Raw genomic sequence first — 21,700 nt, 5'->3', positions numbered from 1 at the left:
CCCTTTATTATTAGGTACAGATAAGAACCCAGCTTAATTGGGCCCCATCTCAAATAGAAGCCCATTAAGGGGGCTAGCCAGCCATCCCATGGGCCAAGAGGGGCCCGGTTTGGGTGCGCATGGGGTGGGGGCCACCTAGTTGCCTCCCATCCCAACTTGGCTGGTCGGCCTCCTCCACCCCTCCCCTCCATATAGTGGGACACAAGGAGGGAGGAGACCACACATAATTTCCGAGACCCCCTCCCCTAGGGTGCCCCCTCTCTCTAGTTCTCTCTCCCGTGTGCAGTTCCTCGAAGAGCTGCATACGGAGGAAGTTAACTCCACCCAGTACGGGAAAGCGTTGCAGGGATTCAGATCGAGAAGATCTACTTTCGCAAACTCTGTTGGATCTGAGACCCAGGAGTCGTCGTTGAGAAGTGTGCGAAACTACGAGCGATGCACCTGCGGCACTAGACGCCGCGCGAGGAGGACTACACTCGATTCTAAGGTCAGCTACAAGTACGACTACATCATCCACGTTCCAGCAGAACGTTAACCATTTTCGATCTACGGGTGTACGTTGCCGAAACCATCTCCATTACAACATTACTCTTAGATATATCTGGGCAAAAGACATGCGCCACTTTATGCTTTCTTTTTCGGAAGCTCCAAAAGGCTCCATAAAGAGGATGGGAGAAAAAGTATCATTTTGGTCCATTGGCCTGCCGTCTGTGTGCCTAAAGATTGTTGGGGGCTTGGCATCTAAGAAACTACGATGAATCAAGCATGTTAGGAACTGACACTGAAAATTGGAAAATACTGATTGTACATGAAAAAACTGATAACAGGGAAATATTCGAAGAACCATGTGTTATCTCAGGTGAGATCAGGTGCCGGTGGTTCTCATTTCTGGTAAAGCGTAGCGGAGATTAACCATATCTTCCAGCAACACTCGGTCAGGATTATAAATGATGGTGGAAAATACTTTTCTGGAAGGATACTTGGGTGAATGGTTCATCATTGGCAAGATAGATTCCCAGATTATATAGTTTTTCTTACTAGAGAAGTTACGGTAAAACCTTTTAGGGAAAAAAGACGAGATTGTATCATATACAGAAGAGCTGTTTTGGTTACTGTAGAGTAATGGGAAAACTGAAGAATATGGTGGACATTGTGTCACCAAAATGATGAGCATGACATGGTATGATGGAAAATAGGAAAGTTCAATAAAGTTAAAGTTGGAGATCTCTATTTGTATCTCAGATCAATAAGACAATAACACTTGTGCACAACAAGTTTTTAGCTAATGCTCATAAATAATATTCTTACAAAAGAAAACTTATTCAGAATTCCCCAAAAAAAAGGAAAAAAAAAATATTCAGAAGGGGCTGATCAATGTCACTTTTCTAGCTAAATGTTAAATCTTGATCATCTACTTCCTCCGTCCCATGAAATTTGTCTAAGATTTATCTAAATTTGGATGTATCTACATACTAGATAGTGTCTACATACATCTAAAATTCATCCAAATTTTAACAAATCTGAGATAACTTTCCTAGGACGGAGGGAGTATATATGTTTAATTGTGCTTTGCCAAAACAGATTTAACAAGTCATATCCAGTGTTTTTTTGCTTTGCAAGGCTACCTGACAGCATACATGATCTTGCTGGAGCTTGGATTGACTCCTTCCCATCATCGCAACACAAGCTAATTCTTTGTGGGAGTAGTGGTAGTGTGTTGAGCGATCTGGTAAACGAGAAATGCAGCCTGTTTTAAAACAAACTATCCAAGTGATCCTGCATTGTCTTAATCTAGTGTTGAGAGGATTAAGAAGGTACTTGCAAAAACATACTCTAGGAGGCATGGATGGGGCACCTGTTGTGTCGAGGATATGATTCAAGCTCTCGAGATGTGTTTTGAATCATTTTTAAGATGGTGCATCAATGGTATGTTTGCTGAACCTTATCAAAACTGTTTGTGGTATTGCTAGCACATGATGGGCATGTAATAAGTAGAGATTATACTACTCTTCTCGCTTTTCATGTTTAGTGTAAAATACTTGTGATTTCTTTAGCGAAAATTGACAAGGGGAGGCTCATTGTTTATAAAACAAGAAAGGTATCGAAACATAAATAGTTGTCAGGACCCCAAACTATTTCAGTCACAATGATTCCCACCATGTTCAGTTACTATCTACGCCAAACAATTCCAGCCAAAGCAAAATGATTAGCGATTTCCTCTCCCTTATGCTCAAATCAGATCCGCCACATTCATTGGCATCTCATCAATTTGCGTGCTGTAGAATTGCTCAATATCTCTCAATGAGCAGATGTCCTCCTTGCGTACAAAATTGATCACCACACCCTGCGGACAGAAAGATTTTTCGTATCATCAGAATCAGCAAATAGAAACTGCAACAACTTGCACTTGGTCTGAACTTGTTTTATCTGTTAAGCAGACAAGGGAATTTTACAGCAGGAGCATGTATGCAGCTTACCTTGCGACCAAAACGTCCAGATCGCCCAATGCGGTGGATGTATAGCTCACGATTGTTTGGGATATCATAATTTACGACGAGAGAGACCTGAGGATGTAAATAACGTATGGTCAGGCATGATTCAACTTTTTTTAGGGGATGTTGCAACTTATAGTATATACTCCATATAAAAAGACAGAGCTAAAATATCAAACAATACTTGCCTGCTGAACATCCAGCCCTCGCGCCCACATGTCTGTCGTGATTAGAACGCGAGTTGTGCCACACCTGAAGTCGGCCATAATGGCGTCCCTTTCCTTCTGAGGCATGTCACCGTGCATAGCCGATACTGTGAAATTGTTCGTGCGCATCCTTTCAGTCAACCAATCGACCTTTCTCTTAGTGTTGCAGAAAATTACGGCCTGGGTGATTGTCAGCGTGTCGTAGAGATCACATAGCGTCTCGAACTTCCATTCCTCTTTTTCGACAGCAACAAAGAATTGTTTGATGCCCTGCAAACAATAAATTAATGGAAAATGTAATTAAGTGCTAAATACAACCTGATGCATATATAATGAAACAAAAGAAGTTATGATATTAACCTCTGAAGTCAACTCATCACGCTTTACAAGGATCCTGACTGGATCAGTCATAAACTTGCTGGTTATCTCCAAAATGTCATTGGGCAGAGTTGCGGACACCAAGACAACCTGGAGCTCCGAGGGAAGATGTCTGTAGATATCATATATATGTTCCTTAAACCCTTTATTCAGCATCTCGTCCGCTTCATCCTATAGTGAAAGGATGTTAAGAAAGACCAACTTAAAACAAAAGAATAAATACGATGAAAGGAAAAGCAAACTAACCAAAACTAGGAGCTTGATTGATCTTGTACGCAAGGACCCTCTCTTGATCATATCACAGACTCTGCCTGGCGTTCCTGACACAGCATGCACCCCGTGGTCGAGCTTCCTAATGTCCTCGCCGATACTGTTTGCGTTGCCGCCAACACAAGCATGGACTTGCACGCTCATGAATTGACCAATAGCCTGCATGAATTTCTCTGTCTGTGTAGCCAGTTCTCTAGTTGGCGACAATATCAGTGCCTGCACCCTACACAATGAACGGAGGGAATCAACTTCAGCTCTGGTATTCAGAACATATGCTAAATACAGTGTTACTACAAGAAAATATGTTATAAAAGGCTGGATTTGTCACAAGATATTTCCAAGCAATGATTGTGAAACGCAGCAACATTAGGATTAGGACTAGGGATTAATTTAGACGAGATATGTACTGGCTTTGTTTCAGAAAGAAAGAAAGGTATGTATTGACTAAATCGACAGTTTTAACAACGTCACTTATGAAGAGAATTTCGTCGAATCGAATCAAACTATCCAGCCCTCTATAGATAGATAAGAACGAAATTTTGCAAAAAAAACTCAATTGCGTTGCGCCCCGACAAACAACTACCTATCCTCTTGAGACAACTTCTTATGGAAACATCACCAAATTAACATCGGATGGACACGTTGAAACAAAGTAAGTTCTGTATATATAAGTGCAATATAACGAGTTCAGAGTACATACTCGCGAACCGTGGTGTCGATGACCTGGCAGGCCGCGAGCGAGATCATGGAGGTCTTCCCGGTGCCGGACTGCGCCTGGGCGATCAGGTCACGGCCGCTGATGATGGGGAGGATGGCCCGCATCTGGACGGCGGACGGATTCTCGAGGCCGTAGGCGTAGATGCCACGGAGGAGGTCATCGCGGATGCCCATCTGATCAAAGCTCCTGACTACCTCGACGTCCGGCGAAGCCTCGAACGTAGGGCCAGAGTTCTTGTCCATGGCGCCACCGCCAGAGCCTCGCCTGGACAACACACTAGTCGTCATTGGGGGTCGAAACGGAGCAATACTTTCGCGCTTCGGCTCTTTTTGGAGTTGCGATACTTATATATCGAGGCGGAGCCCCTAGCCAAGGTCGGTTTATTATGCTATACGGGTCGGACATAACTTTTCTCATACTTTCTTGAAGTTTCTTCCATCTATCCTACACGGAAACAAAATTGAATAATCCAAAGCACGAATAATTACGTATCCTACACTAGTACGTCCACGTACGCGTAAGTAATGTCGTCTCAGAAGACGTGAACTTTAAATTTCTTTTTAAAAGGGCTTGTCTAAATTTAAGGCAATTTAGACTTAATAACTAAATTTCAGTCACCCACGGTTCTAGTTGGTTTAAAAGTTTGCTTTCTTTTGATGTTGTTGGTGTGCTCTTGCTATGAGCTTAGCTATGTTGCTGTAGGTTTTCGCTCGATTTTCTCCTAAAAATCGAGCACCCTCTTCTTAATTAATAGATGGGGTAAAACTTTTGCCTCCGTTTAAAAAAATCTTAGTCACGCCATTAAGTTTTAGTTACAACCTAGTTGCAACTAATGTGAGTTGCAACTCTTATGCCAGCATGAATCTTAAAGCAAATTCAACGGTGTCGATATTATTTTTCTCAATCATAACCCACTTGCAGCTAGTAAAATTTCAGTTGCAACCAACTTGCAACTAGAAAAATCTTAGTTGCAACCTACTTGCAAGTATGAGAATCTGAGTTGCAACCCACTTGCAACTGACATATCTGTTAGATGTATATATCTGTATATTGTATTTTCCTCATATGTTAGAGAGCTTTCTGCATATGTGCACCTGTACATGTACTATATATTGTGGTCTTTGGTCCCCTGGTAATACAACAAGCATATTGCCCTAACATGGTATCAGAGCAAAATTGGTCCTCGTGAAGACTTGTTCCCGGCCGCCCCACCGCCGGCTTCTCCCTGATCCGATCGCCCGTGTGGCCGTCCTCGTCTCGATCGGCCGTCCTCGTCTTGATCGGCCGTCCTCATCCCCCGATCGATCTCCTCGTCCTCCGCTCTGCTCCCCGCGCGTGGCCGCCTGCTCTTCCCCGCGCGTGGCTCCTACATGCCCGTCTCCGCTCCCGATTCTGCAAGGTCCGGCCCCGCGCATGATCTCCGCGAGGCGCGATCTCCAGCTCTCGCTCGCCAGGATCCGACGCCCGCCAGGACCAGGATCCGTGCGCCAGACCCGCCGACGCCCGCCAGGACCAGGATCCGCGCGCGATCTCCAGCCCTCGCTCGCCCTCGCGCCAGGCCCCGCCGATCCGCGCGCGATCTCCAGCTCGCGCCAGGCCTCGTCCTCGTCCTGCTGCAGGCCCGGCCCGCTCTGGCCCGCTCTGCTCTCTCCCCGCCTGCTCTGCTCCCGATTTCACGCCGCCGACTCCCCGATCTGCGTCGCCGGCTCTGCTCGTCTTCTCACAGTTGACTTCGATCTGAGGTAAAAAAAAATCAAAAAAAAGAAAGAAAAAAAGAACTATGTCTTCCTTGGGCTATGTTGTGATCCCTCGCTGCCCGGTGCTCTTCGATGACGCGAATTACCCTGATTTCGCTGCCTTCATGCGCGTCCACATGCGTGGTCTTCGTCTTTGGGGTGTATCTGTATATTGTATTTTCCCCATATGTTAGGGGGCTTTCTGCATATGTGCACATGTACATGTACTATATATTGTGGCCTTTGGTCCCCTGGTAATACAACAAGCATATTGCCCTAACAATATCAACATGAATCACGAGGAAAATTCAATGGCTAAGGAGTCGACTTAAACATAATAAAAATCAGGAGCCTGATTTCTACAAAGCCGTTTTTAAAATGGCACCCGGAAAAATATATTGTATGAAAAATTGCTCAAATTCACAAGGTGAAAATATTTTTTATCATGAAAAAAACGTGAAGGCAAACATACTTACTTTTATAGAGTATTAATATTGTACATGCTCGACGACAAACAAATTACTGTTCAGTAATAATAGCCTAGTATAACTAAAACACTGAATTGGAAGTAATTACAAACTTGTACATTTCAAAGTCATATCAAGTTGAGTGCCCATGTTGCTCCCTAGGCAGATTGGGTGAAACACTAGTTGCCGCCGCCCCAACCCTCCTCTCCCCCAAACTTTCCCCACCTCCAGCCCCGCATGGTGGACAACGGTCGATGGGCCTTTGTCTTTTCGTCTTTTCGCGACGAGGGATATCCAACCGAAGCTCGATAGTCGGTCTTGGATGGTGATAGCAACAACTTCATGTGTACCAACTCGTTGGGACTCCAAATGCACAATGTTGTAGCAAGCGTCTTTTTCCCACAAGGGTGACTCGAGGGTTTATAGCAAACTCTCGGGGAATTGGCTAGAGGATGATTTCTTCTTCTCCTCTTCTAGCAACCTGCAAAAAAAAGTTTTTATCTTATGTCCACAACTCCACCGTGTGGTTGTCAAGCACAAACTTTCGTATTAGTAATATTAAATATAAATATAAAGTAAAGTAAACTAAAGAAAGTAAATTAAGCAAGCAAGATAAAAGACAATGAAGAAATATTTGTTTTTGGGTTTTGTATGTTTTTGCAAGTGAAGAAAGTATTTTTATATTTTCGGATTAATAAATTGCAGAAAATATAAAGAGTGATAGTTGTGTTGGAAATGGGTTTCTAATGGTTTAAAATGGACCGGGATTCATGGGTTCACTTTTCTACTCTCTTTTTAAGTTGTAGTTGACACAAACAATTCATCAAAGACATAATATTGGTGGAACTTTTATATGGGCACCGCGTCCTAACATAGAGATGATGCAACACATCTCTTATATTCCTCGAGAAAGGGAAAACTCCAAGCAATCTTGATTAAGAATCAACATAGTATAACCTTAAGTATTTGACATAATATTTCAATTACAAATATGCTACCTTGACCAAACAAGATTATCAAGATGTCACGTGATAGTTATAGCACATGAATTCACTTTATCCCTAATGAGGCAGCAAAAGAAAGGTAAATACCATAGTAGATCTTGAATGTGTTGTCACTGTTCAATCACTACCACCATGCTACTCCATCTAATACACACTTCTCCCCACACATTTTCTTGCATACAAGTTGGATTAGAACAAGTACTTAAGAATGGGGTACATGATATGCATCTATAAATACATCTTACACATAATAGGTTCCAATATCATATATCAAATCAAGGAATAAAGATCCACCACATAGGAATTATATATATGACCATAATCAAGTGAGGCAACTCATATGGTACTAGATCTATGAATAACAAGAGATAAATAGATCAAGCCCATAGTCTAGAGGTGTAATACTCCCTCTTCATCATGGTAATGATGGTGGATACGTTGGAGAAGGTGGAGATCCCTCCGACGGTGGCTCCGGCGGAGTTTCCCCCTCCAATCTTCGCTGATTCTGGCTATATTTTGGTGTTTCGGTGTTTCTGCCGAGATCTCCTCAAGGAAGACGCATGAAGTCCTTTATATAGAGGTTTTAAGGTCATACGAAGTACATGGGCAAAAAAATCAAGCGAATCGGATGAACAAGGAGCAAATAGGTTGGGTGGAGCACCCACCCTAAGTGAGAGCGCCACCTGGCCTCTTATCCCCTCCTGGCCCATCTCGTGAGGTCCAAGTGCTACATATGCCTCTCTTGATGAAATATTTACATCCTTAGAGTCGTAGATCCATTTGACTCCGTTTAGTTCCTTGAAAGTTAAAAATACACAAAATATGGTTTTGCTGACCTGCAGGGTTATAACCAAAATAAAGCGGGTCAATGGTAAATCCCCAAAAATCAGTTTTAAACATGCATATAACATCGTATATTTGAAAATATGTTGGAATATGTGTCACAAAACTACAAAGTTCATGCATGCATTTTACATGCATCAGTTGGCAAGGCGGAATTTGGAACCTCTAGGAAAACACAAGATCTAGTTCATCCTGAATCAGGCGATGGAGATGCTTGGTGTCACGCTCAATCTTGAGAGGGCATCTTAGTGGAGTTGGATTTGGCTAGAGGGATCTAATGACGTTGGGACTCCAAGTGCAGAGTGTTGTATCAGCAGAGTATTTTTCCCACAAGGGTGACTCGAGAGTTTATATCGAACTCTCGGGGAAGTGGACAAAGAGTATTCTCTTCTCTCTTCTTCTAGCAATCCTGCAAGTAAAATAAAAGCCTTATGTCCCCAACTCCACCGTGTGGTTGTCAAGCACAAGGTTTCGTGTAAGTAAATAAAACACAAGTAAAAATAAAGCGAGTAAAGCTAGATGAAATAAAGTAACTAAATAAAAACTGAAAAGGGGTTGATTGTTTTTGGTGTTTTGGATGCAAATAAGAAAAGTAAATATTTTTGTATTTTCGGATTAAAATAGTGCTATAAATAGAAAACAAGATAAAAGCAATATAAAGGTGTTTCTTATGATAAAAAGTGGACCTGGGTTCATGGGTTCACTTGACTATTCTCTCTTTTAAGTTGTAGTGGACAAATAGTAATTCTAAGTGCGATATGAGGATACAAAATAATAACATGAGTAAGATACACATTCATATGGGCATCACGTCCTAACATAGAGATGATACAACACATCTCTCTTATACTACACAAGAAAGGGGAAACACCATGCAATCTTGAATTAAGAATCAACATAGTATAGCTTTAAGTACTTTGACATGATGTTGAATGTCAAATATGATACCTTGACCAAACATGATCATCACTTTTGTCACGTAACGAACATAGCGCATGCATTCACTTTATCCCTAGTGAGGTAGCAAAATAAAAGGCAAAATCATAATAGATCATGAATTTGTTGTCACTATTTAATCACTAAAACCATGATACTACATCTAACACACACATCACCCCACACACTTATTTTTTCAATGACATCATGACTTTAAAAAATTAGTCCATTTATTTAAACTATAAGTAAGATAGAGGGTATCCTAATAGTGACACATTTGCATGTCAGTCACAACTGACCATGTACATAGCACTGATAAAAAATGCACAAATTTACTCGATAAAGAGATAAAGCTGAAAACAGCATGGTGCTTGTATGAACCAAACAACTTTTAAGACCATATACTCGAAACAGCGGCCATTAGCAAGGTTAGGACTTAGGAAAACCTCGGGGCAAGACTGAAAGAAGGGCCAATAATGCTATGTGTAAACTATCAAAATATAAAAAAAAGTCCGATCTTGACGAAGGAAAGCTTGAATGTGGCAGGAAGTTGTCTCTCTTCTCTCCATTTGTTGCAACGGGAAGCCAAATAGGATGAGAGATAAGAGATACCGGAGGGTGGGAAGTCTCAGTTTTTGCCTCTTTTCTTACGGAAAATGAAACTTCAAAACACAATATATATAGAGAATTGTTCATCCAAATTATGAACCGTTTCTTGAGCTCCTCGTGTCGAGATCTTCATAACTAGATCCCATGTAGATATATTTCGTGAATTTTATTTTACTTCCAAAACTAATAAGGTTGTATTCGAGTTTTAGTGTTATGTTTACTCGGGTCCAGTGTACTTATACTTCCATAGGAACTTATTCTTCTTTGCATGAGGGTGTGTGCACCCAAAAATGATGTAAATATATGTGATTTTCCTATAGTACCACACTAGGAGCCTCTCACTTATCGCCCTGGCCCAGGACCCTCCCTGGTTCCTGTTCATACACTTTCTTCATATCAACGATTTCACTTATTAGTTCACCTTAGCTGAATAGACATGGTAGTTGCTCATCCATTTTCAGTCTTGGACACTCCAGTGGGAAAAATGTTTAGTGACCTCACAGCCACTTGCGATAAAAATGGCCCGTTATTATTTCTGAGAGGGCAGACTTTTCAACAACACTCTGGAGTAGGGAATTGGGCACAATACTGTAGTTTCAAATTTGACTGCATTCTTTCGTTTCAGCAACAGAACATGAAGCACATTTCAGCCAAACAGACATGGGAGTTGCTCCCGCAATGAGGCTACCACGCAAAAACCACAAAGCAGAGTCAAAATATGGAAAGTAGTTACACTACATGGAGGTGATCACTGGCACAAGGCACCATAAATGATTCATCAAGAATGAATTGATCTCTTATTAACAAATGAATAGTCATCAATTACAGGACCATTAGCACTTTTCAAGTAAGGAAAAAACATGCCTAAGGTAATTCTACGAAACAAGTTACATTGATCACTGTTTGTTCATTCACTAGACAACTTTCCCGGAATTCGAGCAAAAGGTTAACTTATTTAGCAGTGAGATGACTCTAGACTCCTTGTTTGGGCTACATAAAGAATGGCAGCTGGTAGAGGTAAGTGAAGCATATGTACAGAACTGGAGCAACTCCATTCCTTCTTGGTTTATATGAGACATCTAAAACTTTTCTGACCCACATCTCCTAGACAGAAACTGCAATATTGAGTGTACTCCTTTCTACAGGCCTCAGGGGCAACGCATGCGGCACAAATCATGTACCTCCGAGCCTCCGAACTGTGCATAGTCTTGTTGTTGACTTTTTGTCTGGCTCTTCTTGGAAGAACGCTTAGATGGAGCTTCACTGATGACATTGCTTGGCGGAGCGACTGACACTGGTGGATTTATAGTAGGCGGGGGTGCTGATGTTACTGGGCAGCGATGCCGGACATCGATCTTGTGTGTCTTGGTTTCAGTTGAAGTGCTACCAGTTATGTTTACCGTAAGAACAGCTTCCTTGTCCCTCGTGTCTTCACACCACCAGTTTTGTGGTATCCCGTCAACAAATTCTTCTTGTGTGTAGAAGTCTTCATGATGAACTGTAATCTCCATGGTTTCTCCTGGTTTAATTAGACCGACCGCTGGTTGGACCTGCATGACATAGTAAAATAGCACTTGATCACTCGTATTCCCGCATAAAGGCAAATAAATATTGAGATTGCCGAAGAACCAGGACCCTATAAGTTGCTGCCCAGACCCTACATTTAAACTGAAGCTTTAACAATAACAGCTTCTGGGTGAAGCTTTATAACAAAGTAGTGCTGTGGTATGTTTCTTTGTTTCGAAGAGAAGTGAGAGCGTGATACACTGATACGGATGAATAAATAAGCATGAGACCAAAAAAATAAATACTGACATAAAAATGGGTCTAGAGTTCAATTGTATTTCTACAGAAATCGCTCATACCTCAAGCCAGAGTGGAAAGCCAAATGATGCTCTTGGAAGAATCTCAGATTTAGTTCCATCCTCCTTTTTGGTCGACTGGCCATCACATAGGATTTCAAAAGCTGCTTTGCTAGTTTCATCGTTATTGGTAATTTGGAAGACAATATTATCTTGATTTTCCAATATAATTTCAGCTGTGCTAACTGTGGTGTCTGGGACAAAACAAGACTCCTCAAGCATAGCCTTCACTTCTTCATTTGATTCGATTATTTCTCCATACTCCTGTCTCCTTGTTAACTCATCTACCCGTGCTATGTCAACGCTAAATGTGCACCTCACAGGTTTATGATCACTCTCTATGACTTCCATGACAGCTACATACCTATCAAAAGAGAGGGAAAACAAGATCCATATGAGAAAGAAATGGTGAGCTATCATAAGGAGAAAAAAGAAGTGTTGTAGTTTCTGACGATGTAATTGAAGCGACTACAGGGCACTCTAGTGAGCATTCAGCTACTGATACAGCACGACTGTCACGATATAATACTCTATCGCACCAAGCAGGTATCCGCTTCTTCTCACCCGAATCATACCCTACAAGCCAGTTCATCAAGAAGATTCAGAACCAATGATTTAACATGATAAATTGCAAAGTGATTAAGAAAAAGATATTCCTAGGTGAGGCAGTAGCAAGATTCTTCACAAGCTGAACAGAGAGTAATTGATCAAATGATTTTAGAATCAAAATAGACATACCTCCAAGACCTGGTGCGCCCTTTTGGAATTTGTAAGTTGGGGGAAATTTGATCAGACCTTCACGCATTCCTTGAAATACTTTTCCAGCTTTCATTTCTGCTCGAAGCTGATCCTTCTCTCTAAGCCAATCGAAGCTTCTTTGGGAAACCATGTCTCTTGCTTCATCATATGAGATACCATAAAGCCGGTAGTTGAAATCACCAAGAAAGACAACCATATCAGCATCAGCCAAGTCAGGCCTGACCTCATCAACCTGATTTCCGTTAACCTGACATTACCACAATATCTGGACATCAGCAGAATTCATCAATATGGATAATTTGAAGGTTAGATAACACATACATTCACTGTTCTGTGCAATTGGACAGATGTAGCAGACCCTGCAACAACAACAAAAATCACATGGTTACAGAAAGCACCTTTTGGGGATTGAAACAACATTATGTGCAATGCGAAAACGTGTGTCAATTAAATAGGAAAGGTGAAAAGGGAACCTGTGGACCCATGAGGTTTATTGAAAGCCATTGTCCGGTAAATATGATCAAAATCAGCATTGCGCCTGTTAACAGCTTCCAGATGTGCAGCAAAATGATTGCTCACAAAACACATTTTACGATCATAAACTCTTATTCTTAGCCCTACACCACCCTGCAGAAGAATCTCTAGTTATGACACAAGTAAAATAATTGGGGAGCATGACTTAGATACATGCAACGAAATATAAATCAGAGCAGTGATCAATGACTGGAATGTGCTCCTACATAAAAGTATTTCTTACTATTCAGAGAGGCTTATGAAATCATCACTGGAATTTCGTGTTCCTACATAATATATATCAGAAAAGATCCTCGGATATTTCCAATGAGTACTGAAATACTTACTACGGTGACTCCAAACTTTCATTATCCATGTTTACAAACATGATATTATGGTAGTTGTACACTTGTACATAAGGACATAGCCTTAGGAAACGGGAGCTCAATTGATGAACAAGAATGCCTGTACATCTATACGATCATGTACCTTATTGCCGATAGCGCGTCCAAGACCACATGGAACTGCTGCAGCCTCAACATCACCAACATATGGCTTAAGACTCTTTCTTACCCTTGAAAAGTTAATATTTTCCATGTTATGTATATCACATGAGAATGTCAATTCAACATGTTATCATTATGCAGCAAAAGAATTTTTTAGTTTAAATCTGAGAAACTAATTCATGACAAGCCCATACCATGCAGCAATAAGCAATGCAGCCAACTGCCTAGAACCAACTCGGTGGAATGATGTCCCCTCATCAAGTGCTTTGCCTATATTGTCTATCCACCATTGACCGTTGGCACTTCCCTCAAGTCCTACCTATAACATGAACAAGGGAAGTTGAATAAAATGTGTGACGTAGGGTACTTGCACACAATGAAATCAAGAATAATAGGAGCAACCAAGGTATTTGCAGCTTTCAAACATAAGGTAAAAGAAACCAAAATAAGTTAGCACTAACAAATGACATTTTTATTTATCTCAAGTGATGTGAACCATAAAACCAAATCTGCAAGCGTAATAAAGTGTCCAAGAAAAAAGGTACTTCCCCGGAAACAATACAAAAAAACATGTGGGGCACTGATGATTGGCAACCAAAAACTTGGTTTCTGGGAAAATTAACTAATGACTGAATTGTAATTATCAGGAATGGGAAACAGCACAGCCCTAATAAAAAAAAGCTATAACTTGTCAGCGAGAGCATAATGAACAACATTACAAATTGGAACAGTATTGATTTCTTTTCGAAGAATGGTGGCAATTGCCTTGAGGGAAAAACATGTAGTCACAAAACTAATCTAGGGTGATCAAATCTTAGAAGGAGTGTGCACCAATTTTCAAGCAAAGAAATGATGAAATAAAAAGTAAATAACGCTACTCCTGCACGATCTCGAAAAAAAAGGTAAATAACACCCTGATGAAACATGATGACCTATGAAATATAAGATCTATTATTTTACTAAGATAGTGCAAATTGGCAGCTTGAGTTTCAAAGGTATAACTAAAGCAGGAATATTCTTAATGCTGGTAGCTACACCAGTACATACTTAGATCCAGGCTTTGCATAATTGATTGATTGACGAACAAAAGAATAAATGACTGAAAGCGAGATCAAGTATCTTACAGTTTCTTTGGCCGCAGAAATTGCAAGAAACCCTGCACCCATCTCAACCTCTTGCAATCCAACTACAACTAAACCAACATCAGATGATACACTACCCAACCATAACCTAAGCGCCTCAGCAGTTGCTTTTCCCTGTGCAACATTCCAACTTCCAACCATTATGTTTATCTTTTCCATTCTAGTGTATGACAATTCTCTGTTAGCCAATTCAGTTCGCAAAACATCATCAAGGGGTCCAGGGGAAGTGAGCGGCCATCCCCGGATACCGCCATGATGCGCCAGCGTGTAGATGTAAGAACCACCGAGCGCCATCCTTATGACTGGACAGCTATGTCCTGTCCATCCTGCAAGAAGGTTACCTTCGACATCCATGACTTGAACAGTACCACTTGCATAGCCCACCCACACCCGATCTCCTAGCGCCTTTATACACTGCACAGAAGAAGTATGATGCTGGAATTCCTGCATACGGTTCCCGTTTCCGTCCCACTGGATAATGGAACCGTTTGTGCATCCTGACCAAATTGCCCCATCATCTGCCTGAGCCACTGCCCCCGTTCTCCGGTTATCTTCGACAAATGTCCCCTTTGTTGCGACCCTGCGCACCGCGTCGGCTGCTCCCATTAAGGCATTCCTAGATTTCTGGAAGAAGTTTAAGGAACCACCCTGGGACTTATCCTTCTTCGATGGTTTCACTTTGACCTCTACTTCCTCCATGGGCTGCTCTGGCATGACCGGTGTCTCTAGGCGAGCTGACTCAACCTGGCCATCCATTCCGAACACTTTGAGAAGCTCCCTTGTACGAGCATCCCTGTGGCACATCGGTTCAGTACAATCTGCAAGGTAAATACGCTACCTCGAAAAAAAGACAGTAATGTAAACACAACATGTGTGAAGGCATCATACTAACCAGAGAGCAAATGTCATGCTGGTGACGGTCCAAACTTTGGACCGAGAATGATCGGCGAGGATGTATTTCACATCAGATGCCGGGAGAGAGCACACATTGCCAACAGTGCAATGGTTCCTGAGGTCAATGTATGCTCTCTCGACCAACAAAGCAGCCATGTGCCTCTCTTCCGGCGAGAGCGAGAGGGACTTGGCAATGGCGTCGTATGGCCACGCCTTGATGACTCCACCCTCCGAGCCCGACCATATCTCACCTGCGACGTACGTGAGGGCATACAACATTTCGTCATTTGCAATGATCGAATCTTAATGCGCAAATGTAGATGCAACGTGGAAAGATTACCGTATGAGGTGACGGCCATGGAGAGCACTGGCGTCCGTCCGTAGGCCTGCCACGTGAGGGCTTCCCTGAAGACGGGCGCGCTGTTGGATCCGCCGTGGCTGCTTCCCCCAACGCTCTCGCCCGAACCAGGCGGCGGAGGCGCGGGCGCCGTGGCGGCGGTGTCGAGGTCCATGCGCCAGGAGCGGATCCTCCCGTCCTTGTGGCCCGTCCAGAGCAGGCCGTTGGCCCTGTCCATGGCGACGCAGAGCGCGGGCGGGGCCGGCACGCCCTCGCGGAACGGCGCGCTCTCCTCGTCCCCGCGGCGCGCGCCGGCGCCCCACCCCGCGAAGACCTCGTCGAGCGCCCACACCCTGATCCCGGACTCGGCCCCGGCCCAGAGCTGCCGGCGCTGGGGCTCGGCGGCGAGCGTGCGGAGGAATGACCCCGCCTGCGTCTCCCGGAGCGGGTGGGGCCGCACCTCGAGCGGGGGCGGGCGGAGCGGGTGCATGGCGGCGCGGAGCGGCACGCGGAAGATGCCCTTGCCGCCGCCCGCGCCGACGAACTCCGGGAGGGTGCCGTGGCCGCCGCCGTACTCGGACATGGCGCGCTCGAGCGTCATGGAGCCGTCGCTGGCGCCGCCGACGGAGCGGCGGGAGCTGGGGCCGGAGGAGTAGGACGCGCTGGGGTGGTGGTGGTGCTGCATTTGCTGGGGCGGGAGCGGCGGGTGGTAGCCGCTGCCGCCGCCGCCGGTGCCGGCGGCGGCGGAGGGGACGCCGGCGGAGGGGTCGTGGTGGGTGTAGGAGAGGGAGTGGGAGGCCGGGAGGATGTGCTCGTCGTCGAGGCTGTGGTTGCGCAGCGCGGCGCGGCGCGCGGACGCGGCGTCCCCGCGGGAGAGCGGCTGGCTGTAGGAGATGCCCCGCCGCTGCGGCGGGCGCGAGGATGCGGCGGCCAGCTCCTTGAGCGCCTCGTCGTCGGGCTCCATGGGTGGCCGCCGGCCGATCGATCGATCTCGTGTTTGGGACGTACGTACGCGCGGGTGGATCGGCGAGGTTGGGCGTGGGAATGGGGGTGGTAGAGATAAGATGGAAATGGTCAAGATCAAGATGGCGAGGGCGAGGGAGGAGGAAGGGAATGGTGGGGGGTGGGAGGGAGGCAGCGCCACCCGCGGCCGTCGGAGCCGGGGGCTTCCCGCATACAGAGGTGTCACGGCCTCAGACCTCGGGTTCATGAGACAGTGTGCGCGTCGCCTCGCCTGACCGGGCCCACCGTCAGCGACCAACATTTCATTTTACCCTTTTTTGGTTGCACAATTTTTTAGAATAAAAACCAATTTTTTTCGTTTTACAATTCTGCATTATTAATAACCCTAATAATGCAATCTTCATTGAGAATAATATCTACAAAAATTTGAGCAACAATAATGTGTAATTTCAAGCAACGCACAACATATACCCCCCCCCCCCCTTCTTGAATACAAAGCTCACTGCAAAAATACAATTTATATCCATACAAGGTCACTATCTTTTCCCGAGAAATTCTTTTACTATATTTTTCACTCGTTCAATGGTGCTCATTAACATGAGCGTTGCATGCACCCGTAGAGATACACACACCACATGCAACATGTTTAATTAGCCACCGTGTCATTTCTTATTTCCTTGATCCATAATAACTGCCGGAGCTTTAATTCAAATAACCGGCGGAGCACGGCTGTGGGCAACGGCGACGGCGGTGAAACCCTAACCCTAGTGGGCCATGGCTATTGGTAGGAGAGGACCGGAGGGGAGGGGGAAATGAATTGGAATCGGGGTCCGGGTCCGGCCGAAGGATACCGCTTGGTGTGCTCGGGTTATATGGGGTGGCAGTTTTATCGTAAAAAGTGGAAGTATATAGGGCAGTATGGTCCACTGTAATTCGGGAAGCTCGGCAAGAACCTCTCGCCTAGCTTTTGATCGATAGCGACTCGGTACTTCATTTCCGCACAGCGCTTCTACATAGCGCTTTTCTATTGCTAGTGTTTCTTTGGAATTCCACTTTTACACCCCAAAAGTCGAAGCTAAAGCCCGAACAAACACAACTTTACACTTTTGTGGAATATATCAGCAGGCCAAATGAGGTTCCATTTTTTTAGTCCCCACTTGGTGCTCCATTGGATTTTCCTTGGCCATCGCCGCCATTTAATTTCACCTACTCATACGTTGCAAACGTATCTATAATTGTTTATGCTCCATGCTTGTTTTACACCAATTTCTATATGTTTTGTTTACGCTTCGTCACATTTTATGCATTTTCTGGAAATAACCTATTAACAAAATGCCACAGTGCCAGTTCCTGTTTTCTGTTGTTTTCGTATTCCAGAAAAGATGTACAGAAAATACTCTCGGAATTAGACGAAACAAAAGCCAAACCTTCCATTTTTTCGACACGAAGACGGAGTCCAAAGCAGAGACGGAGGAGGGCACCAGGGAGGTTACACCATGCCTAGGCGTGGGCCCCTCCCTAGCTGCGCCTAGGGGTGGTGTGGGCCCCTCGGGCGCCCACCGACCTCGCCCTTCCGCCTATAAATTGCCTCCCGATGTGAAAATTATAAAGGAATCAGCCTCCATCCACGGAAAGTTCTGTAGCTCCGCCGCCAACGAAGACAATTTTCGGGGATAGAAGTCTCTGTTCCGGCACCCTGTCGGGGCGGGGAATTTCCCCCGGAGCCATCTCCATCGACTCCACATCCATCTTCATCGTTGTTGCTGACTCCCATGATGAGGAGGGAGTAGTTCTCGCCCGAGACTGAGGGCTTTTCCGGTATCTATGTGGTCTATCTTTCTCCCATGGTATGATCTTTATGTGATCATGAGCTTTTTAATCTAGTTGAATAAGTAGATGTTACTCTTCATCTATTATGCTACTTAAGTGGTTTTATTATGTTATCTCCAGAGACACCTTGTCCCACGGTGTGAAGGTGACAGTGTGCGCACCGTGTGTGTCTTATAGGCTAAATTTTACATAAATATTTATCACGAGTTGTAATTTAAGTTAGATTCTCTATGAAATTGTACTGTTTGTTAGTACTATCTTTGGATGCTCAAAGTGACAACGCAGGGTGTCCCTAGATTTGGAACGTGAACTTTAAGGAGTGCTTTTGACAAGGTATCAACTTATCAATGACTATGGATTGTAGGCTAGGGTTTTAGTTGGAAGTAGAGGGCAAGTAGATCTCGAAGGTTTCAGCCGAAAAGTACTCGACGATTATGAAAACTAGGGTTTGCAGACAATGATTCGATTCCCTCTTTGTCCCTCGGCTCCCCCTTTATATAGGAGGTGGAGCCGAGGGATTCGTGCTATACAAGTTACAGAGTCCGGGACGGTTTCTAACTCATCCCGCCATATTACAAATAACACTTCCTATTACAACTCTTAACTTTCCTTGATATATCTTGGGCTCCCGAATCTTCTTATTCTTCGGGTAGTGGGCCTTCAGTAAACCCCGGGTACTATCTTCGGCAGGCCCATTTGGGATGCCTATGTCAGTAGCCCCCGAGATTTTGCTTGAATCGTAGAATCAGGGAAAATCTCCACTGTTTATTTTTATTCGAAAGCTTTAACTTTTTTATATTTCTTCACATAAGATTCTATATTGTACATGGATAATGGTAGTTGGGGCTAGTTCATCTGACGGATCAGGTACTAGTTAACTGCTCTAGTGGCAATCCGCAAAAACCTACTTCAAAATCACGTCCCTGGACATGATCTCGGGATACTGGTGTAAACTTCGACAGGTGCCGCTTAAGGTCTTACCATTCTGTCGAGTCCCAGTCAAATTTATCGGGTACCTAACGCGTCCGTTAGGATTTTTCTTCGTATCTGTTGATACGGATAAAGGTAATGAGCGCAGTCTTTGGCGATGCCACGCCAGCAGAACGGATCTGGGTCTTACCTTCGCAAATTTGCGGCATTCGAGAAATTGATCGCAACCGGCGTTACGAGAATATATTGTCGAGTGCTTTTCCGGCTGTTGGAATGGCACATTTTATCGAGTCAAATATGACTTATATTGCTCTCCCGATGGGAGTATATGTAGAGTTAACTATAACTCGAAATATACTCTCTTGCTTTTCTATTTTTCCTTTGTTAATTCCATCGGGCACGCGAACAGCGTTCCCGATGGGAGTAGCCCCCGAGGCTACAACCAAGAACTTGTGCTTGGTTGTAGGCTCAACATTTTAGTCCACCTTGTCGCTATATTGTCATTATTTTCCCAATATGATCTCTTTCTTCTTCTCTTTTTTTTTATCTCTCGGGTGCGCGAACAGCGCTCCCGATGGGAGTAGCCCCCGAGGCTACAGCCAAGGACTTGTGCTTGGTTGTAGGCTCCCGCAATTTCTATATTGCCATACTCGAAATTTTACTTTTTGTCGAAGTAGCCCCCGAGCATTTGGGCAAAAACTTGTATTTGATCAAAGGCTCCCGAAGTTTTTAATAATTCCTCCTGTCGCCAATCTTCTTTTATTTTTCTTGTCGACATGCTTCCCTTAATCAAATTTTCTTCATCCCTGGTGAATAGTCGTGATTTTTCTGCCCTGTGGGTTCATTGCTTCCACCACGTTGACACGTCGTGCAAGTGGGGGACACACGTCCTCCGCTTTTTCTGGCGCACGTACGGTAACGCCTATCTTAGTAAAAATACCTTTTTACCCTTGTATCTAGAAGATCTTTTCTCACCACACGATTTCTTCATCCAACGGTACACTGCTTCACCCAATTCTTATATAAACCTTTCTTCAACCTCCGTTCATCCCCTCGCTTGCGCCGCTCATCTGTTCCTCTTCGCAAAAGCTTACCCTGCGCCCAACTCTCTCTGATCTTCCGCACTTACGAGCATTGCTCTGCCCATTGCCGTTGATGCCACCGCGCACGCGACTCACTCGCCACGCATCTCCGGAATCCAAGATGGCCGCCGAGGATCTTGAGTGGGAGAGATCTAAAATCTCCAACCAGGACATCAACATGCTGAAGAGGCTTGGCTTCATGAAGAAGGAAGACGCCATCCGCTTTCCCAGCGAAGAAAGCTACCCCAAGCCTCCAATGGAGTACCGGGTTAGTTTTGTTGATCACCTCATCCGCGGCCTTTCGACCCCAATTCATGATTTCCTCCGCGGCCTTCTTTTCGTTTATGGGATTCAACTGCACCAGTTGACCCCCAATTCCATCCTTCACATTTCTATTTTCATCACACTTTGCGAATGCTTCCTCGGAATCCCTCCCAATTGGGCTCTGTGGAAACGCATTTTCTGCCTCCGCCGCAATGGCTCCCACAACGTCACTTATAACATAGGTGGCGTTGTTATCTGTGTTCGTACTGATGTCGATTATTTCGACGTCAAATTTCCTGATTCTGTCCAAGGATGGCGTAAAAAGTGGCTCTACATTCACGAAGAAAGCGCCAACTCCGTTGAACACAACATAATTCCTTTCGACGGAAGTGCCAGAATCCAGCGCCGCCGCTCCTGGGATGCCGAAGCTTCCGAAGAAGAGAAAAAGGCGACAGAGGCACTCATGTCTCGTATTCATCAGCTGCAAAACACTCGAGGCAAAGAGCTGTCTGGTGTTCAAATCACTACCTACTTCCTTAGGATTAGGGTGCAGCCTCTTCAGGCTCGCAAAAATCCCCTTTGGACGTATTCTGGTGAAAACGACGCCAACAGAATCTCCAGCGATCTTTCCTTAAAGGACTTGGAGAAGTTGATTCGAAGACTTTCTCGCCTGGGCAAGGACCCTATTCCTTCCTCTTGTCGCGTGGAACCATACAGCTCCGCCAATCCACTCCCCGAGGTATTTTGTCTTCCCGAGTTTTTATCTTGTTACGCACTTTCTCTGCATCTCACTGTATTGTCATCTCTTTAATTTTCCTTTTGTCACTATTTTTTACAGAACCATCCTACTATGACTTCCCTTCCTCCTCTTCCTGAGGGTGGAGAAGTCGAAGAACAGGCCATCGTTGCCGAAGATACTCAAGGTTCTGCTATTCCCGAAAGTGAAGTCGCGGGTTCTC

General features: G+C 44.5%; 2 protein-coding genes across 2 annotated transcripts; both read right to left on the bottom strand.

Moving 5' to 3' along the window:
• Positions 1 to 2,116: 2,116 nt before the first annotated feature.
• LOC127302224 (eukaryotic initiation factor 4A-III homolog A-like) lies at positions 2,117 to 4,395 on the bottom strand. The gene is made up of 6 exons (XM_051332641.2): positions 4,047 to 4,395; positions 3,323 to 3,569; positions 3,059 to 3,247; positions 2,681 to 2,968; positions 2,478 to 2,564; positions 2,117 to 2,344 (listed from the first exon to the last, which is right to left on the bottom strand). Exons 1-6 carry the CDS (start codon positions 4,349 to 4,351, stop codon positions 2,231 to 2,233), a joined length of 1,230 nt encoding a protein of 409 aa, XP_051188601.1. The 5' UTR covers positions 4,352 to 4,395; the 3' UTR covers positions 2,117 to 2,230.
• Positions 4,396 to 10,600: 6,205 nt separating this feature from the next.
• LOC127302223 (type I inositol polyphosphate 5-phosphatase 13) lies at positions 10,601 to 16,836 on the bottom strand. Its single transcript, XM_051332640.2, has 11 exons — positions 15,676 to 16,836; positions 15,334 to 15,586; positions 14,424 to 15,234; positions 13,494 to 13,618; positions 13,283 to 13,367; positions 12,754 to 12,907; positions 12,602 to 12,639; positions 12,260 to 12,527; positions 11,974 to 12,097; positions 11,525 to 11,885; positions 10,601 to 11,209 (listed from the first exon to the last, which is right to left on the bottom strand). Exons 1-11 carry the CDS (start codon positions 16,634 to 16,636, stop codon positions 10,808 to 10,810), a joined length of 3,582 nt encoding a protein of 1,193 aa, XP_051188600.1. The 5' UTR covers positions 16,637 to 16,836; the 3' UTR covers positions 10,601 to 10,807.
• Positions 16,837 to 21,700: the final 4,864 nt, after the last annotated feature.

Source organism: Lolium perenne, chromosome 5, assembly GCF_019359855.2.
Source record: "Lolium perenne isolate Kyuss_39 chromosome 5, Kyuss_2.0, whole genome shotgun sequence".
Lineage (NCBI taxonomy): Eukaryota > Viridiplantae > Streptophyta > Magnoliopsida > Poales > Poaceae > Lolium > Lolium perenne.
Note: the sequence above shows the minus strand (reverse complement) of the source record. Positions and strands in the feature narration are given on the sequence as shown.